The 22,575-nt window shown below is 42.8% G+C and overlaps 1 protein-coding gene across 1 annotated transcript in view; it reads right to left on the reverse strand.

Annotated features, from left to right (window-relative positions):
- RPRD1B (regulation of nuclear pre-mRNA domain containing 1B) overlaps positions 1-22,575 on the reverse strand; it is a 51,063-nt gene that overhangs the window by 9,197 nt on the left and 19,291 nt on the right. The window contains exons 4-6 of the mRNA XM_059133249.1: positions 20,451-20,563; positions 18,523-18,649; positions 12,878-13,053 (exon numbers count right to left, since the gene is read on the reverse strand). Of these exons, the coding sequence (XP_058989232.1) occupies positions 12,878-13,053; positions 18,523-18,649; positions 20,451-20,563 (416 nt within the window). The remainder of the gene's footprint in view (positions 1-12,877; positions 13,054-18,522; positions 18,650-20,450; positions 20,564-22,575) is intronic.

Here is a 22,575-nt window from a genome sequence, read left to right on the forward strand (position 1 = left end):
TGAAGACTGAGAGCCATGCAGAAAGGGGAAGCTGCCCCTCACCCTAAAATGATTTCACACCCTGAAGTCAGACCTCTTCATCCAGCCAGGAGGCTTATTACTTCTCGCCAATAAAGCTCAGAGGAGCTACACTTAGAAATCACAGCCTCTACTTAAACTACAACACTTCTCTTTCTTTCCGTCGTTTTTTTAGGGAAAACACAGACATCTTCAGACTGAAATTGAGAATGCCGTTCTTAACCTCTCTTCAAGAATCTACGCAGGAAGAAAAAGCCGTAAGTGATGGGCACCTCTCCCCCAGCCAGCTCCCCGCTCCCACATGACTCAGTGGCAGCTGCAACATTTCAAAATGATACATTCTAGGGTGTCGCAGCAGGGTTGGAGCTGCTGAGTAAGATGCTGGGGAAGACAGAAGAAAAGGAGGAAGTTGTGGCTCCAGCTCCAGTGCTCACGGCCTCTCGTCTCCATTACTAAACCCATAAAAAAGGTAAACACAAAGTATTTCCCAGAAGGGAAAATGACAAAATGGCTACAATTAGAGGAATGTTCTCTGAGCGATCCAACCCATCCATTGGAGAAGTCAAATGGGAAGGGGCTTCACAAACTTGGAACTATACCACAATGTGTCTTCAGGGTATTTCTTTCTCCCCAGCAGACCCTCTACACAAAAGGTTCAAGGGAGCTTCTATTGCTACAGCAAAATCTCCCCCTTTTTTTTTTCTTTAAAGATTTTACTTATTTATTTGAGAGAGAGAGAGAGAGAGCATGAGAAAGGGGAGGGTCAAAGGGAGAAGCAGACTCCTGCCAAGCAAGGGGCCTGATGCAGGACTCCATCCTGGGACTCCAGGCTTATGACCTGAGCCAAAGGCAGTCGCTTAACCAACTGAGCCACCCATGTGCCCCAGAAACTCCCTTCTGACAGGGATTTGCAGAAGCAAGAGAAGAAGAATAAAAAGACAGTGTCTATATATAATGAAAATTAATAAAAATGAAACAAAAAAAGTGAATTTTAGGACTGGGCAAATTTCCCAACTTTAATGTAATCATAAAGCTAAATATTTACGGTTTAACGGATGTCCATAAAATGCTTTAAAAAGGATTTATTTTGGGGCATCTGGGTGGCTCAGTCAGTTTAGTGTCCGACTCTTTTTTTTTTTTTTAAGATTTTTATTTATTTATTTGATAGAGATCACAAGTAGGCAGAGAGGCAGGCAGAGAGAGAGGGGGAAGCAGGCTCCCCGCTGAGCGGAGAGCCCGAAGTGGGGCTCAATCCCAGGACCCTGAGATCATGACCTGAGCTGAAGACAGAGGCTTAAACCACTGAGCCATCCAGGCGCCCCTAGTGTCCGACTCTTGATCTCGGCTCAGGTCTTGATCTCAGTCATGAGTCTGAGCCCCGCAAGGGAAAGATTTAAGAATGCACCTGGGTCCTCCAAAGAGAGAGAGAGATTTATTTTAAAAATGTACCTGGGTCCTCCAAAAATGCTTACATGCATACCACGGGTCCCTCATTACATAAAACCAGGTAAAACCATGATACTAGTACAAGAAGAACTATTTACTATTTATAGTTAAGTATTTTTCTTTGGGGCGCCTTGGTGGCTCAGCTAGTTAAGCGTCCGGCTTTTGATTTCAGCTCAGGTCATGATCTCAGGGTTGTGCGACTGAGCCCCACATCTGGCTCCAAATGGAACGTGGAGCCTGCTTAGGATTCTTTCTCTCCCTCTCCCTCGGCCCCTCCCCTCCATTCGTGCTCTCTTTCAAAAAAGTAAATGAGTTTTGGGTTTTTTTTTAAGTCAAATGTCAAAAAATCTAAGTTTTATGCAAATAACAAAGCCCCCACAAGCTGGCCTCCTTAACAACCATTTTTATGGAAAACCAGGTTACCGATGTTGTGCAAACATCAGATATGCAGGCCTTCCAATCGTTTCTCCTTCTGAGCCAATTGCTGACAGAATCAAGTCTTCCTGGAGGGCAGCTAAGAAGCAAAGGGTAGAAAGGCAAAGGACAGTTCCCACATGGAATAATTTTAGGCAATATTTATTATAATTTTAAGTGCTAGTGGGTCTGCCTGGGGCAAGGCAGCGTGTAGACTACTGCACTGCAACTGGATATAGTTTTCTCTACGAGGAATGAAAAGAGCAATTTCTTTCCATAAGCAAAAAAAAAAAAAGAAAGAAAGAAAGAAAGAAAGAAAGAAAGAAAACCAGGAGGGAAATAACGTTTCCTGGCTCCTCCAAAAGACTAAGGGTATATCGCCTCTCTCCCACCAGGAGGTTGCTGTGATGGAAAATATGGAATCAGAAAATCCAAGTTCAAATCCTATTCTACCACTTGCCTGTGGTGCACCACAGAACACCTTGCTGAACGAGGCATCCTTACATTTAGGATGGGAACGGACACCCTGCCTGCACCAGAGGTGATGCCAGATCTGAATGAGACCAGGTACACGCTAAACTGTTCAGTGTGAATCAGCACATCTCAGGGGGAAAAGAACCACCACCACTCCCACGTTTTTGTGTTATAAGCAGTCCTTAGTCTTCCTGACATACATATTCAGAAAAGCCATGCAGAACGGAAGAAAAAGAAAAGTGCCAATGGGATACAAAGATCCATCCTCTTACAAGCCATCTGAGTATGTCCTGAAAATTTGACACCTTTACTAGAAGTTGGTTTGAGCCAATGAAAGAGCCTCTGGGGGCACCTGGGTAGCTCAGTCTGTTCAGCGTCTGACTTCGGCTCAGGCCATCGTCTTGCGGAGCCCCACACTGGGCTGCTCTGTGCTCAGCAGGACCCTCTCTTCCTCACCGTGCTCTAATAAAATCTTAAAATTAAAAAAAAATAAATAAATAAAGCCTTCAACCTCCAAGCCCATGGGTAGAAAAGTAACATACTTTTCTGTCTGGGTAATACTGAAGTCCAGTCCCATCACTCTAAAGGCCGAGAGAGAGGAAGAAATATGTCTAAGCAATAAAATCTAGATCTCACAGGAGCATCATCAATGTGAAAGGAATCCCCCTAGCAAAGACACAGCGTCTGACCTAGCCTAGAGATGAACTCAGTCGCAACCGTACCTGCCACCTGAGATGAAGACACTGTGTCGAGCATGAGAGGGATGGGGATGACACAGTGACAATCCAGACAGGATTTTATGGTCTGGTCAGGGAAATAACGAAATCATCCATAAACAGAGTAACAAACCATGTGGTGCTCTGTAGGAAGAAGACAGGGAGAAAGGACAGTATTCACGGGAGGAGGGAGGGAGAAACCTGGTGTTACAGGGTAGGGTCTCGGGGAAATGTCGTTTGACATGGAATATAAATGATGAAACAGGAATCAACAAGGTAAAGAGCAGGAAGGAAAGCGGGCAGAGTGTTCTAAACAGGGGGAGCAGTACATATAAAGTCGGAGACCGGATAGGCCAGCACAGACAAAACGCAGTGGAATGTGTTAAGAGATCGAGCTGACGAGGTCAGCAGGGGCAAACCATGCAGGGGGGGGGGGGGGCGGGGAGGGGCATGGAGCATGCGGCAGGAACTGGCAAGGATTTGAGCTTCTATTCCCGGAGCCAGGGGCAGCCATTTCAATGTCTATACAGGGGAATGACCTGCTCAGGTCTGCCATGTGAAGAAGGAGTCACAGAACACAGAACAAACACAGGCGGGTCTGCCACGAGGCTACTACAGGTGAGCAGGGGAAGAGTGGTGGCAGTGGGGGCTAAGGCGGTGGGTGTGGAGACACACAGGAAGAGAAGGGGACAGATTCAAGAAAAACAGAAGTGAAAATCAAAGAGGCTGTCAGGCAGCGGTGCAGCACAGGGGCTGAGGGAAAGACTGGGACTAGAGGAGGCTGAACTGACCCATCTTGGAGGCCGGATGGACAGGGAGTGACACTGGATGAGCTCTGGTGTCCACTTTTGACAAATGGCCATGCCATTCTCCAAGAAAGGGAAAGAGAAGGAAAGGAAAGGTTAGAAGAAGAGGACAGTCTGTCTTGGCCATATGACATCTGAGATGTCTGTGGAAGTAAGATAGATGGGTCTGAAGCACAAGGCAGGGTCTGGGCTAAAGATCTAGATTTAAGCCATCGGCACGCAGGTGGGAGCTGAAGCCACTTTGTGTGTCACGCAAGGACAGAATGAGAAAAAGGCTAAAGGAATACCAACATATATAGGGCGGGGTTGGAGAAAAGCTTACTAACACACAAAAAAATAAAGACTGGAACAGAACCCAGAGAAGGAAAACACATAAAGGGTAATGAACAGTTCCAGAGCTCCAGAGAGGCCCCAAAAGAGCAAAGGAAACAAAAGACAGTGGGGGGTGGGGATAGGTATCTTGGCATCTGAGTCTGGACCCAGTGGTGGCAGACTCTGAAGATGGCCACTTGAGCAGAATGTAGATATGCATGCCAAGCTGCAGTGGGTTCAGAAGTAAAGGCAGCGAGGGAAAATCAGCTCGGTGGAAAGGGACAGTAAGAGTGTGCCCATGTGAACGTTGCTGTTCTGTTTAATATTAGAGAAGCAAAGCATGCTACCTGTGGAGAAGAGCACCTGTAGCCAGTCTACTGGAGAATTCTTTGCCAGAAAGGAAAATAAAGTGCCCCTGAAGGCTCCATGTGATAAGGAAAGGCAGGTTCCAACATTTTCAGGGTAGACAAGTGTTAGTAGAGCCCATCTGCCGCAGGTGAGGGTAACATCGCTGTTTTATAATGACAAACCACCCCAAAGATTAAAGGCTTCAAGGACCACTGGCCTCAACAGAGAATGCCAGAGAAAGCCTGGAATGTTGACTACAGATCCTCATCACTGCTCTGTAACTGGGGTAAAGGATACCCACGGGAATAACTCCCAGCAAGTCTATGCAAGTCTATGCCTCACAGAACAGAAACATGATGAGCAAAATAAAAGGACCCAGAAAAGCACCAAATACATCATCCCAGACATTTTGAAGAAAAAGTGGACCGAGTCCATTAATCACATCCAAACCCCAAGAATGCTCAGAAGGCTGCTGGTAAATTTTTGTTGAGTGTAAAATTGCAAAGTTACCCTGCTTAAAGTTCTCCAAGTACTTAATGAATGGATTAAGCAAGAGAGTTGTCCACACTTTTTCCTGAAGGTATTTAAGGAATCTGAATAAGGGCAAAAACAAGGAGGCTTGCAAAGTCGTAATGACAGCTGGTATCTTCCCCTCTTCACAGGAAGCACGTCACACCTTTGGGAGCTCATGGGCTTCATTTGCAAAGGTTTCATTCTGCCTCCTGATTACAACCACGAACACTTTTAGCTGTAATCGTAGGAAAAGACTTTCTAATCTTAATTCAAGCCCTGTATCTTATAGAGGATAAAAACAGAAGTCAGAAATGGAACTTCCAAGATTGCAAAGTATGACACAATCCAATTTTATTTTCTACAAAAATTGCCAATTGAAGTGGGTGAAGGCCTACCTTACAGTAGTAGGAACATTCCTAAAGACTAAAATAGATCTCTGCTCAAAATGATACGCATCCATTGAGTCAGACATTTAGACACTAGGGCTCAAATTTCTGTAATCTGAACCTGCTCTCAAAACGATGCTCCCTCAAGTCAGTGTTATAATAAGAAGTAGCTGCTATTTCTCACGGCTGTTTCATATGTAAACATAACTTAAAACCCAAAAGAGAGCCCCATTTGTCTAACTAAACTATTCAATGCTCATTTCTTCACGAAACAATGATTAATGCTTAACTTGGGGATGGATATCTGTACGTCCTATCTATCTAGCTCTACAGCTCTATGAAGTGCCAGGCTGCCACAGATGCTTTGGAAGAGCAAGAACTCCTAAGGTAGGAAAGCATATTAGTGGCAAAGACCTTGAAATATATAAACTTAAGCATACTTAAAAGACAAGCAGGCATCTACACATACACACATAATCCATTTTTTGAAACTTACAGGAAGCAAATACTCCCATACTGGAAGTTAGCCCAAAGTAAAAACAAAAACAAAAACAAAAACAAAAAACCAGAAAACCAAAAAACATACTCAATAAAAATAATCACTGATTATCTAACTATAGTGTTCAAGCAACCATTTAAAATGTTTACATGAGTTTCTGTTAATAAGTTTAAAAAAAAAAAAGCATGACAGAAAATTGTCCATGTATTATGATCACTTTAATTTTAAAATTGTAGAAAAAGAGTGCCAGGAGGGCTCAGTTGGTTGAGCATCTGGCTCTTGGTCTTGGTTTGGGGGCTACTGGGTCATGGTCTCAGGGTTGTGGGATCAGGCCCCGTGTCAGGCTCTACACTTAGCTCGGAGTCTGCTTGGCCCTCTCCCTCTGCTCCTTTCTTGGCTCACTCTCTCTTCCTCTCAAATAAATAAATGCAATCTTTAAAAATATATATAAATATATATATATGGAAAAATAAAGGAAATATACCAAAATCAAAAGTTCTCTGGGTAGTGAGATTATAATTTTTTTATACTTATTTTCTAAGCTTCTCTGCGATGTGCTCGTAATAAGAAAAACAGAAATAAAGAACCAATAGTTGAATAAGAATGAATGTTCTAGCAGGCAAGCAGTGACTAGAGGCCCAGATGCTGTTTTGACTTAACATGTATATGTACTTTGTAAATACAAAGAAGTAGTGCTACACACACCAGCTGAAACTCAGCAGAGCTATTTTGGAAAACAGGAGGAATCGCCAAAAGTTGGGCTATAAGTATCGAAATGATGCTATGACTAAACGTATGGAATTCCAGCTGGGAGAGCTTTGAAATCATGTCACTTCTTTAATGTGAAGCCTCAAGTGTTGGCGAACCATGCCCTTAGGTCGCCAAGTAGAGTGAAGTACATTAGAACGGTTATAATGAGGCATTCTCCGCCCCACTTCACAAGATAACATTTAAAAAAAATACACACATGAGCACCTACCCACTCCCCTACCCATGTGAGTGCGTGGGTGCATGCAACCTCACAGATAAAAGCTCCAGCTAAAAATCTAACCTGAGTGCAAGGGTTGGCAGCAACTGAAAAGAATGGAAGGACTTCGAGGACACAGCCTCTAAACTCCAAATTACTTGCAGAACCACAAAATTCAAGAAAAGTCCCCTCTTGTTGGAAGGAAACTTTGTAGGGGGAGGCTCCCATCTCAAAGCAGGGGTGAAAAAGCAGGGGGCGAGCCACGAGCTGCTGTGTGGGGAAGGATGTGAGCGCGAACCCTCTGTGGGGGTCCCTGGAGCAGCGTAAGCAGACTGACCTTTTCAACAATGGCTGGAACAGCCCCTGCGACTCTAGGGAGGAAAAGAATCATCTGCTAAGGAAGGGCAGCGAGTGTAGAGGGCTGCGAGCAGGTGGGGCCAGGCTAGGCAGGGCTGTGGGAGGCAGTCTAGGCGGGGGCCTCTCGGCTCCCAGGGGAACACTGCAGGTGATGACTAGGGTCAGGAGTCAGGAGATTAGGGTTTTGGTTCTCACTGACTTCCTTTGTGACCCTGAACTCCTCATAGACATTCTGAGCTTTGTTTTCTCATCTAAAATGAGGATTAGATCACCGGCTCCCATCTGCCCTTACTGGAACGGACAATGAGACACTGCCTTTGAATATCGTGAGAAAAAGAATTTACTCCAAAGTTGACAAAAAATGGATTTATCTCCACCTATTGCCTATCCCATTATTGAAATAAATGCTCTTAACCATATGTACCCTGCTGCCAAAAACAACAGATGGCCATCAGTTTGGTTTAGTACCTTCTCAGCTGCAGCCAAAGAATTTCTCAAGTTGTTATAACCAAACTGCAAACAGAAATACGAAGAGTCACAAGGCAATGTTAGATCCTGGGCCATTTCCCCCTTCCCAGCTGTGCTGTCTGAAGTAGAAGGCTCTACTCCCGAGTATTCGTTATGGCCAAGGGGGAGGTGCCAAGCTGGGGAGAAGCAGCAGCTCCAAGTTCAATGAGCCAATCACCCTCACGCCCCCACAGCATGTACAGTCAGTCACAGCCAGAAGGGTATGTAGAACCTTGGTGGCAGAGCTGGCTCTCTCAAACCTTAAAAAGGTCTTCTCAGAGGCCACTCGGAAATGCTTCATTCAACTATTTTAATCCCCCTACAGAAGATGGCATTCTTCTAAAACAAGGTTCTTGGGGATTATTGCAATGATTCAACTTTGGTTGCTCTTCTGTGTAGGATGCCTTCCAGTTGCTGACCTGATGGAATCAAATTTAAAATAAACAAAACAACAACAAAGGAAAACACAAACCTGGTGGAAAGTTACCAGATGTCTGCCTTGGATTCTATTCCTGGTCTGTGGCAAACTCCCTTCTCTGAGTCTGAATTTCTTCAGAAGTCAGATTCCACGATGTCTAAGGTTCCATCCAGCTCAACAGTTCTGTTAACGACTTATATCCAGGCCTCAATGTGCCACTTCATTTTGAGCAAAGAGTGAGGCTGTCTGTCATGGCTGTGCCTTGGTGGCTTTGCTGAGCACACATCCATCTGTATGCACGCTCCGTAAACATTGGGGTACACATACCTACTAAAAGGCGGCACACACTAATGCCCTCTCCTGTGGTCCCTGGTATTCATGGCACCTAAATGGAGCCTTTGTATTGGCAAATGCACCAGTTAGCGGGCCTCCTGCATTCTTTCTTAAATTCTGCAGCAGAAATTTTAAAAGATCTAAGTAAACAGAAAGAAATCTTGTGTTCATGGATTGGAAGTTAAAAATGTTAAAATGGCAATAGTTCCCAAAACAATCTAGAGATACAGTGTGATTCCTATGAAAGTTCCAATGACTTTTTTTTTCCCCCAGAAATGACAACCAAACACTAAAATGTGAATGAAAATAGCCGATATATTATGGTAGTAAAACAGCGAGTACCTGCTCCTTTTCGATTATTTCCTCCATTGTTTGTACAAACAGATCTCTGTTCCCTCCCTCTGTTCATTCCCCTTCTCCCCACATGCCCTGATCACTCAGACGAACACACCCACATCGTGCTTTTATCCAAACTGACAAGACAGGAAGTCCATCCGACCCATTCTGACATGGTTTATGAGCTTCTAACACACAACTGGAGTAACAGTCACCTCTGTCTACCAAAAACAAACTTTCCCTTTGCTCTAAGATCTGAAGTCTGAAGGCTTTTCTGGTGCCTTTGGCCTCACCTTTTTGATTTAGCTTTCTTCTGTACCCTCCAAACTTCTCAACCACTTCGAGGCGACCATTGTGCTTCCTTCCACATGCCCTCCTTCCCATTTCTAGATTTTCCCACATTCGTGACAAAAGTGTTGCAATAGATGTGAAGCGGCCCCCTTCTAACCTTGCCTGGAGTTTAAGAGGAAGGCTGAAGGCCAACGTCACTATACGTCCAGAAACAGAGGCAAAAAAACCCAAAAGAATGGGTAAAAAACAAAACCCCGTCATCTCAAAATGAACCATGGTTCTACTTAAAGGGGGAAAAAGCACAAATGAGAAAAGCCATAGGAGTTTCTATCAAAAAGTCACCTTTCTTTACCACAAATTAAATCAGACTTGTCAAACCTTTTCACCCAACCACAATAAATAAATAAACCACCAAAAACAAAGAAAAAGAGTACATTGACTGATGGAAATTCCACACACAAATATTTATTGAGAAAAATTCTGTTCCTGGCACTCCAAGAGCCTAAGACCACAAAGGCCAGCAGACTTCAGAAGATCTGCTGAAGGGTATTTCAGGGTTCAGAAACTGCCCATGTGTTTAATAATTCTCTCATATTGTAAATAAACTTCTGACCAAATTAGTGTTGTTATTACTCAGTGAGCTATGATATTCCCCTTACTTCTCACATTCTAACTCTCCATTCACTGCTGTTTCTCCCCCAGTAGAGTGTGAGCTCCTTGAGGGAAGACAGCACACCTTGCTCATCTTTGGACATCTGGCTGGCGCCGGCTGTGTGGACTTTATTCAGGAATAAGCAGCTCCTTAAATAGTACAGAGCCTGGTTCCCACTGGAGCACTGGGGCACTTCCCTCCCACTGCTTCTGGTTTTTTGTTTTTTGTTTTTTTTCTTCACACATTTGTCTGTTCCGGTCTGGCTTTCCCATTTATAAACATATTTCTCTTCTTCACTTGCGATTTCCTTTTACGAAAAGCCTTTTATTACCTTCCAGGAAGTTAGGATTTGACCTTAAACCACAATCAGAGTGGCCCACTGCCTCCTTAATCTACATTATGTATAATCCCCTGGTTTGCTTTTATGTTCACTGAAGCTGTTCATGACTTCCTTGAGGGCAGAAACACAATCTCTCTCTGTGAGCCGTAACTGCCCCCTCCTACATGCCAGCACCTAAATCATCCTTGGCTCCAAATCATCACATTCCCTATTCCAAAGCTTAGGAGCCACCCAGAAATCAAACATAAGATTCTTAAGTGAAAGACAAAAAGGTATGCTTGTTACATGAAGGAAGAGATGAACTTAAAAAGGGGAGTGAAGAGGGGGAGGAGGCAAACTTATCTGTTAACAAATTAGAACTTTGGGAAGAAAACAAGCTCTCAAGCAAATCATTACATTTCCAGAGTTCTAAGAATTCCATGTTCATACATTAAAGGTAATGACAGGATTAAAAAAACAAAAGATTTGATTTACATTCTGATATGGCAATTTTAAAACAAGGACTACGAGTGTTACAGTGAATGTTAAAAGGACAAGCATACTTGACGACAGCCCTCCTCAACAAGAGACTGCGAGGCCTGAAAATGATTCATAGTGGTAACGCATCACCTTTCAAGCGGCACATACTTTTCAAGTTTTGCCATCGCCATAAGGGTATGGTAGAGTGAGACCAGTCTGTTCCCGAATAGGAGAGAAAAATCATAAATTCTAGAGAGCAGCCAGCAAACATGGTTAAAGAAAAAAACAAGCCAGGGGCGCCTGGGTGGCTCAGTGGGTTAAGCCTCTGCCTTCAGCTCAGGTCATGATCCCAGGGTCCTGAAATGGAGCCCCGCATTGGGCTCTCTGCTCAGTGGGGAGCCTGCTTCCTCCGCTCTCTGCCTGCCTCTCGCCTAGTTGTGATCTCTGTCTGTTAAGTAAATAAAATCTTAAAAAAAAAAAAGAAAAGAAAAAAGAAAAAAACTAGCCAGATCTCAACATCTTACATTGTATCTAGTCTTTTGTTTTTAAACAAGCAAATTTAGCTTCATCTTTACAGTGAATGGTTTTATTCAAGTGGCTAAGTGACATGGTTTGAGAAAAGAAAGGACCTTTAGCTCAGAATCTGTACTTTCCAGCAATGGTAGACTCCTGTTCTGATTCTTTTTTTTTTTTTTTTTCCTGTTCTGATTCTTAAGCAATGGAACCCCCAATGCCCCAATGCCCAGATGAGCACAGGAATTTGGACTGTAGCTACAGAACAGACCCAAATCTCTAATCCATCTCCGTGCTTAATGACCTTTCATAGCATCTCACAAACCACTGGTTCCAAAGAAACCAGAATGATCCCCCAAGAAAACACAGGGAGCCAAGTGCAACTGTGAGGAAGGGAAATAAAGAGTTAATCCACTCTACCAACCCAATCTCCTTCTCAAAGACTCTGTCCTCTATGGTAGCTTGCCATGTTCCACCCAACAACAGCTGCTCATGATAATCAATGTCTGACAGATCAGAGAAAGCCCTTAATGTGTCGCCAAGGGGCAGTTCAACAGATGGCATGGTGACTTACAACCAGAATCATTAATTACACTCTCTTATTAGTCCCGGGGCACAGTGCTGAAAATGCTTCCTCAGTGAAAGATGAGCATTTCAGATAAATGACCGTCTGGTATTGCCTGTGAAACTCCCTTTAGGATTTCTGGTCAGTGTCGATTTCTAAATCTAAGCCATCCTACTTTCATGACCATTTCCCATCTTCCACTTCCAGACTGGCTCATGAAGTTCCCCCAACCCCTACCCAGCCCTGCTCTCGAAATCACTGCAGGTAAGGATAGGGTCAAAAGTGCCCGTCGATGCTTGCCCGCCTCAAGTCGCTAACTGCGTGGAAAGGCAAAGACGGTAATCTCAGCCACAGGACTAGCTCCGTTTCCCTCCCTCTGTGTCAGAGAACATGTTTCTTGAGTACAGGGGTGGGTGGGGAAGGGGGGACTATCCCCTCCCGCGGTACCTACTCTGGGGCTTCCTGTGATATAGAACAGATTCTCTGACTGAAAAGTGTCCTGACCCCTGAAACCGCTAGCAGCGTGGGGCAAGCAAAGGTTCCCAAATGTCCACACCGCTGGCTGTGTTACGCAAGCACTGATGTAAAACCACCATGTACTTAATTAAGAAGCCAAATAAATGCAGGTTAAGGAACTAGTTCTAAAGCCCCTCCCCAAGGGCATTCAGGCTAATGTCAACTCAGGGTAGAAAGTAGCACCTTCTCAGCAGTTTGAGAACTGGACTCCATAAGCACTACTGTGAAGTTTTAGAACTGACTGCAGACAGAGCTGACAGGCAGACTACTTTCTGGCTTTAACCATGGCTTACGGGTCAGAAATTTCAATATAACCTAAAAGGAAGACAATTTTAAGTATTTTCCAAATCCTAACAAAACACATGCTTCGGTTTTGCCAACCACCTGTTCGTTTTGTACCTCGGTCTACAATTTTTAATGTGAGTTCAAACTAAAGTAGTATTAAGATCCTAAATGCTTTAAGGTTTCAATGCTTCTTGCATTCCGGTTTGTTCTTTCTTGGACACACAAAAACAAGACTTGTTTTCAACTTGGTTCAAATGACTACAATATCTGGTGGATCTTCTCAACTCATTAGTTTTTAAAAGACAAAAAAAAAAAAAAAAGTTAATGAAAGCACAAAGAAACCTCTTGCTGTGGACTATAGGAAGGGAAACTTGGGCAGTCTGGGTCCGCCTCGGCAGGTACTCACTTCTAGTTTTTTCTCCTTTTCTGACAGAACATCTTTCTGGTTCTGGGTGTACTCCACCAGCATCCGAGCCAGCTGGCGCCGGTCTTCCAGTTCTGCCGCCAGACGCCCGTTATATTCTGCTAGTAACAGACATGCTTCATCTACCGTTTTTGAAAGACGTTCAGCTGCCTCTTTGTCTATGTACAAATGAGACCAAAAAACAGAGACAATATAGAAATCACACAGGCATGATTGCAAACATTTCTGGGGGAGGCTAACAGTTTCTCTCCCAATGTAGAGAGTCCAAGAATAAGCCAGAACCTGTAGACAAACAATGGATGGGCTGACAGAGAAATCCAAAGGCACTCACTCCTGTTAACAAGACAGGACATCTCTGAATTACCCGATGTGAGGCAACTGTAAAAGGAGGGGAATCTTGCAAAGGATTTCTAAATGCCTATTCCTGAAAAAGCTCTATAGACAAAACAAACAGAAAGAAATATTTAAGGTCATAGTCATACATGAAATAATTTTTCCTTGCCTCTGAGAGTTTCGAAAGCATTTTCATACTATTTTGTTAAGAATCCTTCACATGTTCTTCTGAACCACAAAAGCAAGCACTCATTTCTTGGGTATGGAAACTAAGACCAAATAAAAGCTATAGGACAGGTTTGATACCATGTGGTTAACAGAGGATTTGGGACTCAAAACCATGTCTGTAAAATGGATCTAAAATGTCTCTAAAATAGGACTCTGCCCCTTATACCATGTAGGTCTTGAACCTGGGCAGGAGCTCTCTTCTTCCATTCCAGAAAATATGGGGTCTGATAAGAACTGACATTCTTTCAAATTCTTTAAACACGACCCACAGAAACACTCTTTAGGCAAACACATAAAAAGAAACAAAAGTTTCATAAAACAATACTTATCCTTACTATGTGCAAAGTGTTCCATCTTCTACTCTGCGTTTGTCTGTCTGTTTTAATTTTCATCACTACTTACCAGACTTATTTCACATCCAATTAATGAGTTGTAACTCACTGTTTGGGAAAAAACTGTGCTGAAGTATCAAAGAATGAAAAAATTAATTTCAGGGGCGCCTGGGTGGCTCAGTGGGTTAAGCCGCTGCCTTCGGCTCAGGTCATGATCTCGGGGTCCTAGGATCCAGTCCCATGTCGGGCTCTCTGCTCAGCGGGGAGCCTGCTTCTCTCTCTCTCTGCCTGCCTCTCTGTCTACTTGTGACCGCTCTATCAAATAAATAAATAAATAAATCTTTTTTAAAAAATTAATTTCATGTGGATCTGGTGAAATTAGAGCTCTAATAATATGTACATATATATGTACATATTATATATAGACACACAGACACACACACATATATAGTATTTTTAGAAAGGCTTTTAAGGGTAAAAAGAGTAGATCAGTGCTTTGAAACAAAGAGCAAGGGCATCCCATTCCCTCTTGCTCACTCCAAGATTCTGCTGCTGTGACTGTCCCTTGTGACTCCCTACACCTCTCAACTTCCTTCTCTTCCTCCACCAGCACTATCATCAGCATACAAATGCGCTGCTCTACCTTCTGTCCACATGTCACTCTCTAGCTACTGCCCATTTCCCTGCCTCCTTTTCCTGGTACCCACCTGGTACCCTGGTATCCACCTACTCTCCTACCACTGTCACTTAACCCACTCCAATCTGACTGCTATGCCCCAAACCATCTAATTAGCTGAATAAATATGTGGGCTTCTATTATGCCCAACATCATTCTAGGCTCTCAGAGCAAAAGGGGACACAAAGGACAAAAACTCTCTGTCCCAAGGAGTTTACATTCTCAGATAAGAAGAGAAACAATATACTACATTTTACTTGTTCATCAGCTGAAGATCAGAATTCTAGAGAGAAAAAAAAAAAAAAGGCAGAGGAGAAAGCATGGGGCATTCAGAGGGAGAACTGGACTTTTAAATGTGGTGGTCAGGACAAGCTTCCCTGAGATGATATGTAAACCAAGGCCTGGAAAAAGTGAGAACAAGCTACATGAATGTGACTATCTGGGGAAGATCATTCCAAGCACAGGAAACAGCAAGTACAAAGCCCTAGAAGGGGAAAGTGCCTGGCAAGGAGCCCATATAACTGGAGTGCTCTGAGTACTGACTTCATTTGAACAGATCATTCTGGTTATTCTAGTTATGTGAAGAACAGAGTGATGGCTAGGGGTCATTTGGGGAAATAAGGAGGAAGCAGGGAGACCAAAGAGGAAACGACTGCAATAATCCCAGCGAAGATGCTGGTGACTTGCGCCAGGCAGTAGCAGTGGAAGTGGTGACCATATCAGACACTGGGGTCAGACACTGGTTTGGGTCCTGATCAACAGGAATGATGAGAGGCTCATCTACCGATAAGGGGAAGACCGTGAGAGCAATGGATTTTGGAGAGAAGATGACAAGTTTGGTTTCAGACAGGGCGAGTATGAAATGGTTTTTGAGACAACCAACTATTAACACTGAGCAGAAGGCTAGATGTAGGAGCCTCAAGTTCAAATGACAAGTCAACAACAGAGATATAAATGAGGGAATGATTAGCCTAAAAATTATTTAAAGTTATCAACCTGGATAAGAGGAACTGTCAGTGAAACTAACTAGAGAAGAGCGCTGAATACTAAACATTAAGAGGTAACAGAGGAGTGAAGAAACTAGCCAAGGAGACTACAGAGCCAACAGCCAGAGGGCGGTGAGGAAAGCTAGGAAAGAGTCCTACTTTCCTGCTGCTGCCGCTGCTGCAACAGATTTATCACGAGTAAAGTGGCTGAAAATAACACAAATGTATTATCTTAGTATTTATTATCATGGCCTCTTCCTCCACCTTCAAAAGGCATCTCAGCAAAGACTGTTTCCAGGGTTCTATCTCCTTCTCTACTACTGCCTTTTGGCCTCCCTCTCAGAAGGACCCTGTGACTAGACGGGACCCTCCTGAATCATCCAGGATACTCCTCCCCACCTCAAGATCCGTAACTTTATCACACCTGTAAGGACCCTACTGCCATGGAAGATTACGCACTCACGGGTTCTGGGGATTAGGACACAGATGTCTGGGTCGATCGGGGTGTTTTTATTCTGTCTCCTGCACCAAATCAGAAGAAATGACCAACTGGGCCGAACGCTAGCTACTAAGATCAAGCCACGACAACCACAAGTAAATACTGGGTAAAATTCAGCCCCGGACTGGCAACATAGAAGGAAATCATCAACACTGATCAGAGCAGCTTCAGTGAAGTGGAACCACACGAGGATGGGAAGAGGGAAAGGGAGACAAATAAGCACAGGCAGTCTATTTAGAATGTTTTATTACAAAGAACAGAGAAATAAGGCAGTAACTAGAGGAACATACGGGTCAAGAAAAAAAGTTTTTCCCATGTGGGAAGGAAAGTACATGTTTTTGTGCTGTACAGCAGGAGCCAGTAGAGGGAAAACATGGACAACTGCTGGAGCACTGTCCTTGAGCAATGAGAAGGAAAAGGGCTGACAAACAGGCAGGGGGCTGGTTTAGAAAATGGCACGTTCACCCACAGAAGTGGGAAGAAAAGTCAGCTTATGGGTGGTTACTTGTTTTCCCAGCCACACCCCCCTGTGCGGGTCCAGGAAAGAACAGAGGCAAAGCTGGTTTAGGAAAGGCGGCCAAGAGAGGAAACTAAGTTGTTACTAAATGGGTATAAAGTTTTAGTTTTGCAAGACAAAAAGAGTTCTGGAAATTGGCTGCATAATAAAGTTAATGTGCTTAGAGCTTCTGAAGTGTACACTTAAAAATGGTTAAAGATTGTAAATTGGGTGTATTTTATTGCAATTAAAAATCAAAATAAATTTCTTTATTAATTAAAAAAAAGTGGGGCGTCTGTGTGGCTCAGTTGGTTAAGGTCCAACTCCTGATACAGGTTATCATCTCAGGGTCATGGGATAGAGCCTTACATCGGGCTCATTAGGGAGTTTGCTTGAAATCCTCTCTCCCTCTTCCTCTGCCCCCCATGCCTCCCCCTGCACTTACTCTCTCACTCGCAAATAAATAAGTAGACCTTAAAAAAAAAGAAAAAAGCCTATAAGACATGAGTCCTTTAGGTCAGTGAAAACAGATAAATAAAATCACATACATTACTAGCTTTTTGTTAATTTGCTCCCAACTTTTACAGACTATAATTCTGATAGTAAGAATAAATGAGTTGATCACTATAATAACCTCAAAAGTTGGACTTAGCCAAGAGAAAAGCTGGAGTTTTGCCAGAAGACTAAAGTGAAGAGGAACGAGGAAAACCAGAGACTGAGGGCATATGTAAGGGAGCGATTATAAAGACTCTGTGCTAAGTAGAGAAGAAAGTAAGGCCGGAGGGGAGTGGAGGCTGAGAAAAGGTGGAAGGACTGACAGACAACAGGGTCCAACTGCCAGAGCTGGGGAAGGAAGAGTGAGCCCAGATGCTGCCTGTAGGATCTAGACTGCCTCCGAGTTGTGTCCTGCAGCTAAGCATGCTCCTGACCTGAAGTCTTTACTCGGCCTGTACCCTCTGTCTGGGTGGCACTTGCTTCCCTCAGATATCCTCACGGCTTGCTTCCTAATCTTGGGGGCCTCTGATCAAAGGTCATCTCATCAGAAAGGTTTTCCCCAACCACCTTTAAAATACAGGTGTGCCTCGGAGGTATTGCAGGTTCAGTTCCAGACCACTGCAATAAAACAAATGTCACAATAAAGGAGTCAAATGAGTTTTTTGGTTTCCCAATGCATACAGAAGTTATGGTTACACTATACCGTTCTACTAAGTGTGCTAGAGCACTATGTTTAAAAAAAAAAGTATACACTGTAACCAAAAAATACTTTGTTGCTAAAAGATGCTAACTATCACCTGAACTTTCAGTGAGTCCTAATTACTTATCACAGACCACTGTAAGGAATATAGTAGAAAAGTCTGAAATATTGCAAGAATTACCAAAATGGGACACAGAAACATGAAGTGATCAAATGCCGTGAAGAAAATGGAGACGAGAATCTTGCCTGAAGACACCTAACCTCTCAAAAGCCTCTATTTCCTTCTATGAAATATGGGGATATACAGTCAGGGACCTCAAAAGGTCATCACAAAGAGAAGTATCTGACACAGAGCATTCTCTAGGAATACTAGCTCGTGTTTGACTCCTTCCTTTCAATTTCCCATGCACATAGCGGGAATAATGTCACGTGTCCCTCCCTGTTTAACTGGCAGTGATCATCAAGAGGGCAAAATGACATGACTTAACACTATACACCTGGCATTCTTGGCATTAAATACACTGTCATTTATGGGGTGTGTCTGTGTGCAGTGTATAAATCACAAAGCACTGAACCGTAAGTTTTGTTAGTAAGATGATCATGAATTTAATGTCTTCTCTCCTGTCCCCCAAATCACATACAGTTTGCCCTGTGTTTTCAACAGACCTTACTTAAGAGTGCCACAGGTTGTGGCATGCTGCATTCTGCTTAGTTCCTAGAGTCACTACTCAAGCATGGACTGTTTCAACAGCTACGCTGTTTGCAAAACCCAATACCACATTGAAGAAATCTGTATCTGCAGATACAAGCATGACCTAGGGTTTGATGCATTAGAGAAATGTCCCTCTTCCTTCACCTTTTGACCAAACTCTACCTTCTCACCTGTTATTTTTTCCAACAGAGAAACATCCTGCACTTCCTGAGGCAAAGACGCAATCTTCTGCCGGACAGTAGCATCCCCTGATGCAGCATTTTCCAGGTCCTGCAAAGCTTTGATCAGTTCCTCAGTCTGTACAATAAAAGCACAAACAACACTGTCCATTAAGATATACGGGATTTAAAGAAAGGTAGACAGAATTAAACAGAAAAACAAAACAACTGTTCCTGACATTTACAAAAACACTGTGCTCGGTACCAGTCTATACTGAGGTCAGTGGTAGATTGGACAATGGATTCTAAGAGAATGTACACAGTTAATTTTTCTAAGTCGATAGCAGAGCATGAAGAAATTCTACACAACCTGGAAAAAACCCCAAAAAACAAAAAAATCCAAGCTTTTTAAAGGAGCATGTTTTTGGCAACTTTAAAAAAAAAAAAAAAAAGGAGCCTGGTTCATACTGCTTAGTATGATGTTATGATTCCTAATACAGAATAGTCTGGTATCCAGTATAGCATAAAGGCGTGTGTACCAGATGTTGAACAACTGTGTGCTGATTAAATGAAATGACAATGCCTACTTCAATTCTTTCTTGGATTTGTTTTACAAAATGAGTGTCACAAAGATGACAGTTTCCATTTTTGGCAGCCACTCCCCAAATTAAATGTGTCAAACTCATTAATTACAAACAAAGGGGAAAAAGACGAAGAAAAGAGCAAACCAAGAACGCATACTTTGTACACTAAAAGGATAATTTTAAATCATCAGAAAACAGGACGCCTGGATGGCTCAGTCGGTTAAGCATCTGACTTCAGCTCATCATGATCCCAGGGTCCTGAGATCAAGTCCCACAGAGGACTCCCTGGTCAGCAGGGAATCTGCTTCTTGCTCTCCCACTGCCTGCCACTCCCCCTGCTTGTGCTTGCTCGCTCTCTCTGACAAAGAAATAAATATAAAATTTTTAAAAAATCAGAAAACAATGAGTGCTGACAGGTTCACCAGTTGATCATGACCCAGGAGTAAATAAGTGGCAATGTAGACAGTAGTCCAATTACTCTAAAAGTTAATAATTCAGGCTGGCCCCCTCGGAGGTTTTTAAATGCACAGCTATATGGCCTAACACTGTTTTCGCTTAACCCCCCATCTCATTCAACATTTTAACATAACACAAACCAGAAATGCTTCCTATTTACATAGGTCTTAGCCACACCTATGTTTGATACAGTAAAACTTTTAGCCAAAATGAGAGGCCATGTAACTCAGTAAAGAGCACAGTCTCTGAGGTCAGTCACACCCAGAGTCAAATTAAGACACTGGGCAAGTTATTTAATATCTTCTTGAGTCTCGCTTTCTTTGACAGTAAGTAAAATAAGTTAAGTAAATAAGTAAATAAGTAACAAAAATTAACCAATCACACAGAGGTCATGAGCCAATTTATATGAAGGGCTAAACAATGCAAATATATAATCAAAAACTCATCTCTATTTTAATACTTAAATAGGTGATTGTGTAGCAAATTTGTTATAGCCACACAGACTATCCTAGAAACTAATGAGCTGTCTACTTATATATAAAATAACCATGCTACAGGAGAAAAGCTATGGCAGAGGGCATTCAAATATCTTTGTAGCATTATCTACCCTTTCACAAATATCTACTTTTTTGGAAGTATTTTCAAGTCCTAGGAGTAAAACAAAACCAAGTCCAAATACTGTGAAACACATAAATCCATCCAGACTCATGGCATGCAAAGACAAAGGCGAGCTGCTGTCTGGCAAGCTTTACTGGATGGATCTTGTGCCCAGTTGCCCTAAGAGCTGCCCTCTGGTGGTTCCCTACTGTTGGTCCCTGGCGCCACCCTGTGGCCGTAATCTTCAATGAGCGGTCCCTCCACCAAGCCACTGTGTCCTCCTCTCTGGGAGTTCTGACATACCAAGAGGGGTCCTGCAGAAGGATCTTGGGGAGAGTAGCTTCCAGGGTAGTCATCATCCTCCTCGTCTTGTATCTGCTGAAAAGTTCGCTTCAGAGATTTCTTCTCCTCTGTTGCTAGAGTGAAGGAAAAGGGCACAAAATTTGGGTTAAGAGGGCCCGTGCAGGGAGGAGTCAAATGCTATGCACAATGGGCCACATGCAAAAAAAAGGGCAAAGGGGTGTACATTTCCAAAGATGGCTTAATGTTAACCTAGATGTTAGTTATTTTAAATTGATCGTAGTTCCCTACATTACTGAAGAGTCAAAAAATGGTCTCAGGTCTATCATCTCGGATTGACTCACTGGAAAAATACTACCAAAAACCATCATCTAAAAATGAAACTTACCAAACTTAATACATTTAAGTAAAAAGCTTATCTCTTGAAAATATAAGTTAACAAGAGACTCAAAGTGGTAAGAAACCCATGAGACAATATAACGGAGCAAGCCAATGTAGGGAAGGTGCGTAGAAAATACACTGCATATAAAATAAAACGCTACACACTCTGGGAGATATGTCAAAAAGTAAAAACAGGTATTCCTCACTTTTCTAAAGCTTGCTTTTATGAAAGACCTACAGTAATAGTACCGGTTTTCACTAACCAAAAGAAATTCAAAGAGGATTTTCGCTTTCACAAAGAAAGGCACAAAGTGCAAACAGTGGTCAGCATGTGTGCTGCAGGGAGTGGCTATGGAGGCGGCAGACACCCCACGCGGCCGGTGCGGCCCTGCTGAGCTGCTTCCCAGCGACTACACTCAGCATCTCAGCATCAAGCCACCAGAGCTCTGAGCTGTATTCATGAGCATCTATGCTTTATCTTGATTTATTTTGTGCATCTGTTAGAAAGATGTAGCCTAAGGTATCAGAAAAGCCTGAGAGAGGTTATTTTAGGGTCTGGGAATGCTCAAAAATTTTTCCATATAAATTAATGGTAACTGCTTCTTCACTTTATGCCATTTCAGCTTAGGAGAGGTTTCATAGGAATGGTCTGATTTCAGATAGCAGGGAAAACCTGAGGTAGAGAGAAATCTATCAATAAAATTACATCAGAAATTCCACACATTGTTTCCTTTAAACTCTCCCTTTAAAAATAAAACTAACCTTATTTTATCTTAAAATTAAAGATAACTATTGCTGAGAAATATGACTGATACAATTCAGAGAAGTTACTTTAAGTCGCTATTTTAAAATCAACCGTTCTGAGGCAAACCGTTTACATTACATTTATTATTTGTATTTTATGTTTTTAAATGGCTATGAAAATGTGCCCATTCCAAAACCGTTCCTTTTGTATCAAATTGGACAATACAGGGGCACCTGGGTGGCTCAGTTGTTAAGCATCTGCCTTCGGCTTAGGTCCTGATACTCCTGGGATCGAGGCCCGCATGGGCTCTCTGCTCAGATGGAAACCTGCTTCTCCCTCTCCCACTCCCCCTGCTTGTGTTTCCTCTCTCGCTGTGTATCTCTCTGTGATAAAAATGAAATCTTAAAAAAAAAAAAAAAAAAAAAAAAAACTGGCCAATACAAAATAAATGCCAAACATCTGTGGGATATAAGTCTAAATGACAGAGTTAGGCTTAGGAAGTAAAGAAACGATGGTAACGTGTGGCAGGCACGGCAACAGTTTCTGTGCAACTGAGATACGGCATCTCCAGCTTTGCAGGTGAGAAAATGGAGGCCCGAGAAGTTCAAAACTCATCTAAAGGCAAGACTTTCAAAATCTGTACTCTTTCCACTGTAGTCAAATTCTTCAGCAGCACACACTCTCTCATCTGTCAAAGGAGGAGTCACCATGCACCTGCCTCCAAAACTCTGAGTTATAAACAGAATAACGTACACTTCTTAATTAAACATTTTCTCCTGGAACCAAGGATGTAGCTCCTGTTCCTACCTTACACATTAACTGACCAAACTGCTTGACGTGAAAGCCAAGTCAGTACTTCAGGTCTTATTTTTTCTTAGTGCTTTATTCCTCTGTTCCACTAAATAAAGGAAAACGGCAACATTTGCATCAAGGCAGCCCTCACTTTGCGAGATTCTAGTATGCACAGATTTTCACCAAGGTTGAAACAACACCAGTCCCCCA

This window comes from Mustela lutreola, chromosome 9 (genome assembly GCF_030435805.1).
Source record: "Mustela lutreola isolate mMusLut2 chromosome 9, mMusLut2.pri, whole genome shotgun sequence".
NCBI lineage: Eukaryota > Metazoa > Chordata > Mammalia > Carnivora > Mustelidae > Mustela > Mustela lutreola.